Source organism: Chrysemys picta, chromosome 9, assembly GCF_011386835.1.
Source record: "Chrysemys picta bellii isolate R12L10 chromosome 9, ASM1138683v2, whole genome shotgun sequence".
Classification (NCBI taxonomy): domain Eukaryota; kingdom Metazoa; phylum Chordata; order Testudines; family Emydidae; genus Chrysemys; species Chrysemys picta.
In genome coordinates, this window is record NC_088799.1 from 60,643,964 (window position 1) to 60,657,718 (window position 13,755).

The 13,755-nt window shown below is 48.1% G+C and overlaps 1 protein-coding gene across 3 annotated transcripts in view; it reads left to right on the forward strand.

Moving 5' to 3' along the window:
- MID2 (midline 2) overlaps positions 1–13,755 on the forward strand; it is a 465,133-nt gene that overhangs the window by 444,454 nt on the left and 6,924 nt on the right. Inside the window, exon 10 of one of the 3 annotated variants that reach the window (XM_065557201.1) lies at positions 11,349–11,670. The exons of the other annotated variants lie outside the window; for them this stretch is intronic. Coding sequence (XP_065413273.1) covers positions 11,349–11,391 — 43 coding nt within the window. The 3' untranslated portion in view covers positions 11,392–11,670. Of the gene's footprint in view, positions 1–11,348; positions 11,671–13,755 lie in introns of those variants that run through there. 3 annotated transcript variants of the gene reach the window in all.

The following is a 13,755-nucleotide window of genomic DNA, read 5'->3' on the forward strand; positions in this document are numbered from 1 at the left end:
CAAACAGGGTTCATAAACATAAACCATGAGCAAAAGACCCACCCCCCCAAGTAAGCTGGGCAGTGTCCTTTTCCCCTCAGGTTCTTAAGTCCAGCAACCCAAAAGTCCCTTTAACGTTCCTGTCCCTTCTCTGTACCCCACTCACAGTTGCTGTCCTTGGTCAGTGTAGATCTAGAGTTCAGATGTGCATCTGCAGAGTTCACTTCCCACCCTGGGTAGAGGTAAGGAGGCACCTTACTCACTCTGCTGCTTTGGCACTTGCTCACCATCCCTCTCTACCAGCTGTCCTGCTGGCTTCTTGCTCTGCACACTACCTCCCCAGCCACTTATTTGCCATCTAATTATCAGTCACTTTCTGTTGCCACCTGCTGCTCTACTATGTCCTCTACACATCAGTCTCTCAGTGATTTTCAGGTCTTTGTAAGCTAGATAGAGAATTTTTCACTTGACCAGAGTGATTTCAGCTCTTAGTAATTAAGAATTTAAAATAACAAAAGAGGCTCCTAATGAACCCTATTTAACTCTTTCTTTGAACAAGGAGGATCCTTGGGAAGAATTTATAGCTTCCTGGCTAGAACACCTGTCACCACCCTCCTCTTGCTTTTCATAGGGCTCTGGCATTGGAGTCCCTGGCTTAATGAGGTCCTTTCAGCTGAGGGCGACCCCCTCATTTTGGCCAGGTTAAGCACAGTTCTGCTCCTCTTTATTCACAAAAATGCCAACATTGGTAACAGCATTTCACTACCCCTGTATTCAGTAATAAGGTGATTTGTAACCCACCACCAGCCAAAGTTGATCACTTTGAATATCTGCTTAGATATTCACTCTATCTGCCGAATATCTAAGCAGAGTAGGTGTGTTCATGTAAATACAGATTGCTCTTGAAGTCTCTCCCCCTCCTAGCTAGCTGTCAGGGAAGAATTCAGCAGACCCTGCTTACTTGCACCTTTTTTCCTAAGCCTGGGTTACCTGTGCAGACGCCATAGCACGGCAAGCATGGAGCCCGCTCAGCTGTACACTGTTATTGTGAGCATTACAAACACCTTGCTCCTTATCTTACAGTATTTGCTTAGCCAAAGCAGGAGCTGCTGTGTGGAACAACATGATGCCACGCAAGCAGCCCTGCTAGAAGCTATGGAGAGGAGCAATTTACAGATGCTGATGACAGCTGTGCATCACCTTGATATAGTGGAGTGCTGCTTCTGGGCTTGGGAAACAAGCACTAACTGGTGGGACCACATTGTTATGCAACTATGGGATGATGAGCAGCAACTGCAGAACATTCAAATGAGCAAGACCACTTTCTAGGAACTATGTGATGAGCTTTCCCCAGCCCTAAAGCACAGCAATACTAAAATGAGAGCTGCTCTGATAGTTGAGAAATGTGTGGCAATAGCTCTGTGGAAGCTTGCAATGCCAGATTGCTACCAGACAACAGGGAATCAATTCAGAGTGGGTAAATCTACCATGGGGTCTGTTGTGATCCAAGTTGCTAGAGCAATCAATAGACTTCTGCTAAGAAGGGTAATGACTCTGGGAAACATGCAGGACATAGTGGATGGTTTTGCTGTGGTGGGGTTCCCTAACTGCAGTGGGGCGACAGACAGAAGGCATATCTCTATCTTGGCACCAGACCACCTTGCCAAAGAGTACATAAATTGAAAGGGGTACTTCTCAATAGTGTTGCAAGCACTGGTGGATCACAGGAGCTGTTTCACCGACATCAACATGGGATGGTTGGGAAAGGTACATAACACATGCATCTTTAGGAATTCTGGTCTGTTCAGAAAGCTGCAAGCAGGAACTTTCTTTCCAGACTGCAAAATAACCATTGGTGATGTTGAAATGCCAGTCATGATCTTGGGAAACCCAGCCTACCCCTTGCTCCCATGGCTCATGAAGCCATACACAGGCAACCTGGACAGCAGTAAGGACTGGTTCAACCATAGGCTGAGCAAGTGCAGAATGGTGGTGGAATGTGCCTTTGGATATTTAAAAGCTCACTGGCATAGGCTGCTTACTAGGTTAGACCTCAGTGAAAACAATATCCCCATTGTTGTTGCTGTATGCTGTGTGCTCCATAATATCTGTGAAACAAAGGGAGAAATGTTTCCGCCCGGGTGGGGGATTGAGGCAGATTGCCTGGCAGCCAATTTTGAGCAGCCAGGCACCAGGACAATAAGAAGAGCACATTGAAGGGCACTGCATCTCTGTGAGCCTTTGAAAATTAGTTTCATCAATGGCCCACAGTAATGTGGCACTTACGTGTGTTGTTCCTTACCAAGCTATCCCCTTTATTGCATGTACTCCCCTGTAAACTACATCCCTGGTAACCACAGTGTGCTGAAAGAATAAAGAGCCTTTTCTCCTCAATCCATTAAGTTTTATTGTGCTCACAAACACTGAGAGACAGCAAAGAAAAGTAAGATAACTTGGGGCAAAAGAAGGACAGTTTGCTTACAGATGCACTGCAATAACAATCAAAGGTGTGGGAATGGGCGCCTTCTGGTCCTTGTACCCTCCCCTGGAGTTGAGTGCAAGGAATACCAGACTTCGCCCCGCCCCCATGGCCACATCCTAGGACGTCTGGGAGAGGAGGATGTGGAACTTGGTGACGATGGCAGCAGGTTCAGCATAGGCTGCAGCAGGGCTCTAGCATCCACCTGTCTTTCTTAAACCTCAACCAGACACCTCAACATGTCTGTTTGCTCCCTTATAATCCGAACCATCTCATCCGGCGTGTCACACTCCTCTTCCCTGCATGCTCTTCTGTCCTCACGGTTATTGTGCAGACTCTCTGACAGTGTCATCCTCCATGCGCTGAGCTCCGTCTTGTCACTCTTGGAGGCACGCATTAACTCACTGAACATGTCCTCCCGAGTCTTCTTTTTCAGCCTTCTAATCTTGGAAAGTCTCTGTCCTGGTGTGGAGGATGCGCTGACGGACAAGGTTTCAGCTGCAAAGAATACAAAGCACAAGGGTAGCATTAACAGTGCATACATTGTTTCTGGTGCAAGGTTAAATCTTTTTATAAAAGAAACACCCCTCAATGCACTTCCCTGCAAGCCACAATGTAATCAGAACCACCGGGTACTGCAAGAGTCAGTTTGCTGCTCCAGTCTTTTTCGGAGAGCACCCCTACATAGCTGGAGTGGCCACTATCCCAATATTTTGTTCAGATTCAACATTAAAAATAATAGCATGTAACCCCTACAGTTTGTAGGTGCCTTCTCTGGCATCACGCTCTGCCGACAATTGGTCCTGTGAAGGGATGAGCTCCAGAGTTAAAAATAGTTCTTGGCTGTCAGGGAGAATGGATCCTCCGCTTGCCTGACTCACATTCTCCTCCTCCTCCTCCTTTTCCTCATTAACAATGTCCTCCTTGTTGTTGCCCGAGCTGGCCAGGGGCTCCTGGGAAGTATCCATGGAGCATTTTGGGGTAGTGGTGGGGGTCGCCGCTGAGAATTGCATGCAGCTCTTCATAGAAGCGGCATGTCTGTGGCTCAGAACCAGAGAGACTGTTTGCCTCCCTTCTCTTCTGGTATGTTTGCCGAAGCTCCTTTATTTTCATGCAGCACTGCTGTGTGTCCCTGGTATAGCCCTTCTCCCCCATGCCCTGAGCAATTTTGGCACAGATGTCAGCATTTCTTCCGCTGAATCGGAGCTCTGCCTCCACAGACTTTTCTCCCCACACAACAATAAGATTCACCACCTCCTGTGTGCTCCATGCTGGAGCGCATTTGCAGCCTTGAGCGTAATGAGCTCTCTACGCCGATCAAACAGAAAATGAAAATTCAGAAGTTCCCGGGGCTTTAACAGGGGGATGGCTGTTTCCTGTGTACCTGGCTGAAATGCACTGGAGTTGAAAGTGCTCCCCAGAGCAGTCACAGCAGAGCACCGTTGGACACCTCCTGGAGGCCAATTCAGTCAAATTACACAACGCAGTGTCTACACTATCCCCATGTCAATGTGTGGATGTCGACTGAAGTGCTATGCCTCTTGCGGAGGTGGAGGACAGAAGTTGACTTTACAAGCCCTTTAGGTCGGTAGAAGGGATTCAGTAGTGTAGACACATACAGTATTAACTCGACCTAACGGGGCATATGTCGACCTAACTTTGTAGTGTAGATCTGGCTTAGATGTGTGTCCCTATGGGTACTCCGTTTCAGGTGCACATAGGCTCTTGTACCTTGATAGGAGCTTTTTTGGTAGCAATACCTGTTCAGCTTGTGCATGCACTCTATACATCCTTGTGCCCCATACCATGAATGTACAGGCGAGTCTCATCTTACGCTGGGGTTACGTTCCGCTGTCAGCGAGTAAAGCAAAAATCGCGTATAGTCAAAATTACATTGAGTGTAATGGCTGGCGGAATCGCCCGCACTACAGGTATAGTATTTAAATTGTTATTTTTCTCTTTTTTTGTTGTTTTTTTTGTTTTTGCTGACCGCGCAAAGCTGAATTCACACATGTTAAATGCGCATAAGATGAGACTCGCCTGTATAGGGCTGCATGGGTGAACCACCCTCAGTTCCTTCTCTACTGCAAAGTTCTGCCAAGGAAACTCCGAAGCAGAGGGGAAGTATGGCAGGTAGCGGAACACCTGTAAGGACACACATCTCAAAGAACTCCAGTTACTGCACAAGATGAGTAACATCTTCTTCTTATTTAAGTGTGTCCCTTTGGGTGCTCCACAGGTGACTCCCATGGCATAGCCCCACAGTGAAGAGAGAGCTTTGAACTAGCGTCTAACTGAAGGCAGAACTGCCTTGCCAACTGCAGCATCTAATCTAGAGGCATGAACCAAAGCATAGTGGTTGGAGAAAGTTTGTACTGAAAGTGCAGCTTGCAGATCTGCAAGTTTCAGCTACTGGAACATTCTTGCATGGATGCAGACTATGACCTTGTAGAATGGGTCAATATTCTAGAACAGGAGAGAGCAAACTATAGCCTGCGGGCCAGATCCGGCGCACCAGCCATTTTAAGCCAGCCCTCGAGCTCCCGCTGAGGAGCGGGGTCTGGGGCTTGCCCTGCTTCAGCGCTCCAGCGCTCCAGTCAAGGAGCAGGATTGGGGGCCGATCCACGCTGTTTCTGAAAGCAGCGGCATGGCCCCGCTCCAGCTCCTATGAGCCAGGGGGCTCCGCTCTGCACACTGGCCCTGCCCCAAGCACTGCCCCCACAGCTCCCATTGGCTGGGAACTGTGGCCAATGGGAGCTGTATGGGTGGCGCCTGCGGATGGGGCAATACGCAGAGCCGTCTCGCCGCAGCTCCATGTAGGAGCCAGAATGGGGACATAGCCGCTGCTTCCAGGAGCCGTTTGAGGTAAGAGCCGCCTGGAGCCTGCACCCCTGAGCACCTCCTAGACCCCAACACCCTAACCCAGCCATGATCCCCCTCCCCCCCTCCAAACCCCTCATACCCTCCTAAATCCCAAACTCTTCATCCCCAGCCCAACCCTAGAGCCTGCACCCCCAGCCGGAGCCTTCACCCCCACCCCTCTCCCACACCCTGAACTCCTCATTTCTGGCCCCACCCTGGAGCCCGCACCCCCAACCAGAACTCTCATTCCCTCCTGCACCCCAACACCAATTTTGTGAGCATTCATGGCTCGCCATACAATTTCTATTTGCAGATGTGGTCCTTGGGCCAAAAAGTTTTCCCACCCCTGTTCTAGAAGAAGGTTGAATGTTGGCGGAGACATAACATGAAATGGTACACCCAGAGAGCCCTCTTGAAAGCCTGTGGGTGGAGATTGTGGATCCTTTGGGTATGTTTGCAATTGAAACAGCGGCTGTGAAAGTTTCTGAATGGTTTGATTCTGTCCAAATAGAAGGGTAATGACCTTTGCACATCCAGGGTATGAAAGGCAGCTTCCTGCCTAGTCTGATGTGGGGGAAAAAAGGGAAGAAGGAGGATCTAGGGAACTACAGGCCAGTCATCCTCACCTCAGCCCCTGGAAAAATCATGGAGCGGGTCCTCAAAGAATCAATTCTGAAGCACTTAGAGGAGAGGAAAGTGATCGGGAACAGTCAATATGGATTCACCAAGGGCAAGTCATGCCTGACTAACGTAATTGTCTTCTATGATGAGATAACTGGCTCTGTGGATAAGGGGAAAGCAGTGGACGTGTTATTCCTTGACTTTAGCAAAGCTTTTGATACGGTCTCCCACAGTATTCTTGCCAGCAAGCTAAAGAAGTATGGGCTGGATGAATGGACTATAAGGTGGATAGAAAGCTGGCTAGATCATCGGGCTCAATGGGTAGTAATCAATGGCTCCATGTCTAGTTGGCAGCCGGTATCAAGCAGAATGCCCCAAGGGTCAGTTCTGGGGCCGGTTTTGTTCAATATCTTCATTAATGATCTGGAGGATGGCGTGGACTGCACCCTCAGCAAGTTTGCAGATGACACTAAACTAGGAAGAGTGGTAGATATGCTGGAGGGTAGGGATAGGATACAGAGGGGCCTAGACAAATTAGAGGATTGGGCCAAAAGAAATCTGATGAGGTTCAAGAAGGACAAATGCAGAGTCCTGCACTTAGGACCGGAAGAATCCCATGCACTGCTACAGACTAGGGACCGAATGGCTAGGCAGCAGTTCTGCAGAGAAGGACCTAGGGGTTACAGTGGATGAGAAGCTGGATATGAGTTGACAGTGTGCCCTTGTTGCCAAGAAGGCTAACGGCATTTTGGGCTGTATAAGTAGGGGCATTGCCAGCAGATCGAGGGACGTGATCATTCCCCTCTATTCAGCATCGGTGAGGCCTCATCTTGAGTACTGTGTCCAGTTTTGGGCCCCACCCAACAAGAAGGATGTGGAAAAATTGGAAAGAGTCCAGCGGAGGGCAACAAAAATGATTAGGGGGCTGGAGCACATGACTTATGAGGAGAGGCTGAGGGAACTGGGATTGTTTAGTCTGCAGAAGAGAAGAATGAGGGGGGATTTGATAGCTGCTTTCAACTACCTGAAAGGGGGTTCCAAAAAGGATGGATCTAGACTGTTCTCAGTGGTACCAGATGACAGAACAAGGAGCAATGGTCTCAAGTTGCAGTGGGGGAGGTTTAGGTTGGATATTAGGAAAAACTTTTTCACTAGGAGGGTGGTGAAGTACTGGAATGGGTTACCTAGGGAGGTAGTGGAATCTCCTTCCTTAGAGGTTTTTAAGGTCAGGCTTGACAAAGCCCTGGCTGGGATGATTTAGTTGGGGATTGATCCTGCTTTAAGCAGGGGGTTGGACTAGACAACCTCCTGAGGTCCCTTCCAACCCTGATATTCTATGATTATGATTCTATGTGGTTTTTGGGGGAAAGTTGGGAGATTCCTGCCTGGAGATTCCTAGGATTTCCTGTGGAGGAAGTGCAAGTTGGTGGCTGTGGTGGAGAAAAAGATTCTTGGACTAGAGGGGCAAGTTGAGATGCTACTAAGAATGAGAGAAGCTGAGAAATTCCTAGACCGCCAGGTTCAGGAAACTAAAGGACTAAAGGAGCTGACCACACAAGAATCGGTGTGAGAGGAAGTCAGCGAGGAGGCCAGGCAGTTTGTAACCACCACAGGCAAGAGGTCTTGCCAGCATTCTACACAGCTGGAGATAGATGAGGATGGGCAAGCTGTGACCACCAAAGAGAAGAGGACCTGGATGAATTACACACAACTAGAAGTTTCAAATTGATACCTCAGTGTGGAAACTGTAGAAGGTACCTGTCACGATCGAACAGGTCCAAGGGAATGGAGATATGTACGGGACACATGTGTGGATGGCAGGTCAGCCCAATCTGTAAGAAAATCAAGCTTACCTGCAAAGAGTTTTCCAACCATCCAACAAAGACAGACAATCCTTGTTGGAGATCCAATACTCAGAAGAACTGAAAGAACATTCTGCAAGGAACAGGTGGACAATATGACAATGTGCTGCCTTTCCAGAGCCCAGGGCTGGCTCCAGCTTTTTTGCCGCCCCAAGCGGCGAAGAAAAAAAGAAAAGAAAATGAAGAAAAACCCGATTGAGCTGCCTCCCAAGTGCCGCCGAAGAGGAAGAGATGAAATGAAGGACCCGCCGCCGAATTGCCACCGAAGACTAAAACAGAGTGCTTCAGCCGCCGCTGAAGCGCTGTCGAAGACCTGGACATGCCACCGCAATAACGGATGGAGTGCCGCCCCTTTCTATTGGCCCCTTTCTATTGGCCCCACCCCTTCGCTGGTGCCTGGAGCCAGCCCTGCCAGAGTCAAGACACAAAATGTCACTCTAAGGCTTCTGAAGTCGATGGGCAAGGATCCCTTGGTAATGGTTCATAATGGCACTAATGACCCTGCGCTGTGGGATACCTCACAGATAGTAGATGGCTTCAGGGAACTCTGAAGAGATCTTCTCTGAGACCTTCCTGTCCCACGAGCAAAGGAAGACAGAAGGCAGAAGACTCTGGAAATGAATCACTGGCTAGGAAAGTAGCACAGGCTGCAGGGCTTTGCTTTTGTGGGACATGGGTCCACCACAAGGAAAGGGGGCTGTATAGTTTGGATGGTCTCCGCCTCAGCAGAAGTGGGATCAATCTCCTTGGGGACCAGCTGACGAGAATAGACAGGAAAAAGGGGAAGGTAAAAACAGGGAAGCACAAAATCAAGAGGTTGAGAACAAAATTAGTCAAGAAACCAAAAACCATGAAGAGGAGAAATTCCTGAATTGCCTATACATTGATGCTAGGAGACTGCTGTAACAAACAAAAGGAATTTAAATTGCTCATTTATAAGCATAAATTTGATCTAGTTGGTATTCTGAAACCTAATGGGAAGATATGCACAACTAGAATGTTAAAATCAAAGATTACAATCTATTTAGGAAGGATTGAGTGGGCAAAAGGGGAAGGGGAGGGGCACTCTGTTAAAAATGGCATTACCTCTTTCTGAGTCACTGATAACTCAAAAGAAAATGGTCTTGAATGCTTACAGATCAATGTTCTAAGAGATAAAGCACAAGATGGGGTAATAGTTTGTGTCTCCTACAGACCTCCAAATCACACTAGAGAACAGGATGACTGCCTCCTTATGCACTTATCTATAATGCGTAGGGAAAAAACTGTTCATGGGGACTTCAATTTGAATGACAGGAGCTGGAGGTCTCATGCTGCCAGTGCTAAAACATCCTTGAAATGTCTAAACACTATAGATGACAATTGCTTAACTCAAAAAGTGTTGCAGCCAACAACAGGGAATTCTGTATTAGACCTTGTCCTAACAGATACAAAGGAACTGATCACAGAACTAAAAGTTAATTGTGGCATAGGTACAGGTGATCATGATTTGATCACATTTATAATGTGCAAGCAGAATAAAGTTCAGACCAGTAATATCTATACCTGGTGCTCTAATAGGCCAATTTCACAAACCTGAAAACAATTATGAGCCAAATCAGCTGGGGGGAAGAACTCAATCAGAAACATGTGAATGAGCATAGTGATAAGAACACCTTACTAGATGCCCCCAAAACCACAATCCCACAATAGAGGAAGAAGGTCATGCTGGTTAAAAAAACAACCTACTTTAGAGGGGTAGTGAAGGCATATGTAAAAAATAAATAATATATAAAAATGGAAGAAAGGGGAAGTTGACAGTAATGAATATAAATCATAAGTTAAAAACTGTAGGATATTGATAAGGGAAGCCAAGGGACACAAGAAAAACATAGGGTCGTATGTGCTCCAGGAGTCAAGCACCTATAGGGACTGTACTCAAAGAAAAAGGAACAGTTATAAACCTTTATAACTCTGCACAAGGCTTCAACTCTGTTGAAGTTTTCAGCAAGTGCAAGAGGAAAGACTATTTTGTACTTAATCCTAAACAACACCCAGGAGTTGGTTCATGAAGTAACAACAGCTGAGCCACTAAATTAGAATGATCACTAAAGAATTCTGTGCCGCATTCTTGGGGGAGCAAAAGTAGCACCATGACACTAAGCTTTGCAGAGGGGATTAAAAAATATAAGCTAATCAAAGAGGCTCTATGGTTAGAAGTGAGGAAATTAAACTCCTTAAACTCAATGTGGAGACTATAGTAAGCATTCGTAGCAGAATCCCAGATTATTCCACTGCTGACTCCTGCAGGGTTCTTGTACCTTTCTCTGAAGCATGTGATGCTGTCTACTGCGTGGTCCCAAGCCTGAATGTCTACACCACAATTAAACAGCCCCTTAGCCAGAGCCCCATGAACCCAAGTCAGCTGGCCCAGGCCAGCCGTGGGGGTCTAATTACAGTGTAGACATACCCTAAATGGCATTTTCAAGCTAGGCTGGGGAATGCCTAGCTCACTATTGGGACCAGTCATGTAGGTGTGCTGAGAGCATGCCTGACACTGGTTACCAGCCAGGCCCTGCATCAGGAGGGTCATACACAGCCCATTGATAGTTGGCGAGGCAGCACAGCACCCACTCAAAAGAGACAAGGACACACGGAAACTCAGAGTGAGCGCGAAAGAGCCACTGAGTGTGAGCAAGACTCGAGAGACACTGACAGACTGGGGGGCATCTGGGGTACCCAGATAAGGCAGGGAAGGGGACATGCAGGTAGTCAGGGCTGGGAAGCTCTCCTTGAGGAAGGAGAGAGAGTGTGACAGATTTCTGTTACCAATCTGCCTGAGGCATCAGGTGATCAGGCTGAGGCCACAGGATCATTAGGGTAGGAGATGAAGGACCACACCAGGTGACTAATTTTAAAGCTTTATTAATTAAATAACAGTGGTGAGTGTTAGTGCCCGTCCCCCCTCTTCTTCTTACGTTACACCCAGGCTTGGCCAGCCTTGGGTTGTGCATGTGTGAGTATGAAAGTGGGTTAGGGCACAGGCACTAACACTTTTTTCCTTCCTTTGAGTGACGTGGGGAGCACCCAGCACTCACCGCTGTTATTTAATTAATAAAGCTTTAAAATTAGTCACTTGGTGTGCTCCTTCATCTCCAACCCTATGTGACGTTATTGACATAAGCTGGGACCATATAGATCATTGTTGCAACCAAGGTCCTGTAGTGGCACCCAAATCTTGTATAAAGGGGGTCAAATGGGGTGTCTCGGACAAGGTTATGGTTTACTGGTTATGATTATGCTGTCTATATGTGTGTATCAGTTTTGTAGTTGAAGTTATGAATATTGGCTCTATACTGTCGGTATGGCAAACTTATGCTATGCTTCTGGGTGACATCCCAGACAAGCTGAGATTAGCTCTGCCCAGCCTGCTTGATGGCCCATTAAGGACCATCAGCTATACAATGGACCCATTGAGAGAAGGCAGATACGCCTTGTACCTCAGCAAAGTATGCAGGGACTGGCCCATGTGACTCCAGACTCCATTTTGCTGTAATTTTCCACAGTAAGAACAAGGAGGTGTTCTTACACCTGGAAAAGACTATATAAGGCTGATGCCTGATCTCCATCTGGTCTTCAATCCTGCTTCTTACCTCTGGGGGAACTTTGCTACAAACTGAAGCTCTGAACAAAGGACTGAATGACCCATCCCAGCTGGGGATGTATTCCAGAGACTTGATTTGAACCTGCAGTTTATTCCATCGCTGCTGCAAGCCTGAACCAAGAACTTTGCCATTACTGTATGTAATTGATTCCATTTAACCAATTCTAACTCTCATCTCTATCTTTTTCCTTTTATGAATAAACCTTTAGATTTTAGATTCTAAAGGATTGGCAGCAGCGTGATTTGTGGGTAAGGTCTGACTTGTATATTGACCTGGGTCTGGGGCTTGGTCCTTTGGGATCAGGAGAACCTTTTTCTTTTACTGGGGTATTGGTTTTTATAACCATTTGTCCCCATAACGTGTGGCACTGGTGGTAATACTGGGAATCTGGAGTGTCTAAGGAGATTGCTTGTGAGACTTGCGGTTAGCCAGTGGGATGAGACCGAAGTCTTAGTCTGGCTGGTTTGGTTTGCCTTAGAGGTGGAAAAACCCCAGCCATGGGCTGTAACTGCCCTATTTTAGCAATTTGTCCTGAGTTGGCGCTCTCAGTTGGGTTCCGCCAGAACCGCATTGTCATACCCTAACGATCCTGTGGCCTCAGCCTGATCACCTGATGCCTCAGGCAGATTGATAACAGAAATCTGTCACACTCTCTCTGTCACATTTTTGGTGGAGAATTGCGGCGGGGGGGGAGGGGAGACCCCGCGGAACGCACCAGCTGGTCTGCCCTTGGTATTTCATGTTTGCTCTGCCCGGCACAGTTGGTATTTCATGTTGAGGATTTTATGATTAAAGGTGTGCCCACCCTCAGCCGTAGTATTCCTGAGAAACAGAGAGAGGGTTTAACATTCCTCTCTCCACCCCGGTCCACTTTGGGCGGCGGGGGAAGTCATTGCAGGTGGGTATACCCCCGGTTGTAGACGTCCTGGGCAATAGGAGGAGGACTTAGAGAGCCTCGCTCCAAGTGAAAGGAAAAATCCTCGGTGCATACACCCTCAGCCGTAGCATGGCTGAGCGTAAGAGGAGAATTTAAGGTTTCTTGCTCTGCCCGAGAAAGGTTTTGGATTTGGTGTATGGACCCTCGATGGTAGAGGACCAAGTATTATGGAGGGAGGCTTAGCGTCTTTCCCTCTGGCCCCGGGGGGTGAACATTGTAAGCCCTGGTGCCGGCATGGGCAGCGTGAAATTTCAAGGGACTGGAAAAGGTCTTAGGAGTTATACTAACGGATTGTGACAACATGTTCGGGAAACAGAAGGGTACAGCTGCAGACTCGGGAGTCCCGCTGTCATGGGCGATGGCATCATTGATGGGTTCACGGCTGGACGCATGGGTATTAGGAAGCGTGGATACGAGAGCCCAGCTACTTGGCCTGTTGGGGTCAAGGAAGGCTGGCAAACTGGATGCCCGTGCTATGGGGGAGGCAGCAAAGAGGGACGGGACCCTGTTGCCTCTTTCAAAGGGGGGTGAGGGCATCTCCCAGTTGGAGAGGGCTCTCACCAAAGTGGGATACAATCCCTGGGGTTTCATGGCAGAGCTTCAGAGAAGCGTGCATACTTGACAGGATTTGTAGACCGGTATGCCGAGTATGAAAAGCAGAAGGGTAAAAGCCTAGGGGGCAGCTGTGGGATTAATATGGACTGTGGCGGCCATGTGATATCAAATGTTGTCAGGACAAAAAGAGGAGTTGGGGAGAAGGGAAGAGGTGTGTAGCTGACAGCTGGTAGAAATTGAACAATTGAAAGTGCAAATCACTAACCAGGCGGCAACCCAAGCCTATGCCCAGGACAAGTTGCAAGCCTTAAGACAGGAGTTCCAGGTGGAAAAGGCAGAACGCACCTGCCTGGAAGCACTGGCTAAGCAAGTACCGGTCCTTCAGGGACTCATCAAAGACTTGACCATCCGTGCTCAGCATATGCCGCAATGGCAGTGTGCTCACCATGAAAAGGAAATCGAACAGTTGAAAAGCCAATTGGCCATGCGTTCGGTCCAGGTGGCAGCCATTACAGCAGGTGAAGGGGGAGAAGGTCATATGTACGGCACCCCCAACGACAAAGAAGAGCACCCCGTGGGGTGATTACGAAGAGGAAAGGGACCAGGAGGGGTGGGGGCTAGTTAAGGAGCCCACCCTCCTTGCTAAATTGGTAGTGGAACAAAGCCTGTGCCCATGGAAAGGGATGGTTCAATGAGAAAAACAGGATCGGGCCCCAACAAGCAGGCAGGCAACTGATAAAGAAATTGGAAAACGGGTTGGAAGCCCTGACGGCACAGTGGCAGGAGTAAGGAAAGGAGTAAGTACAGACATGGGGA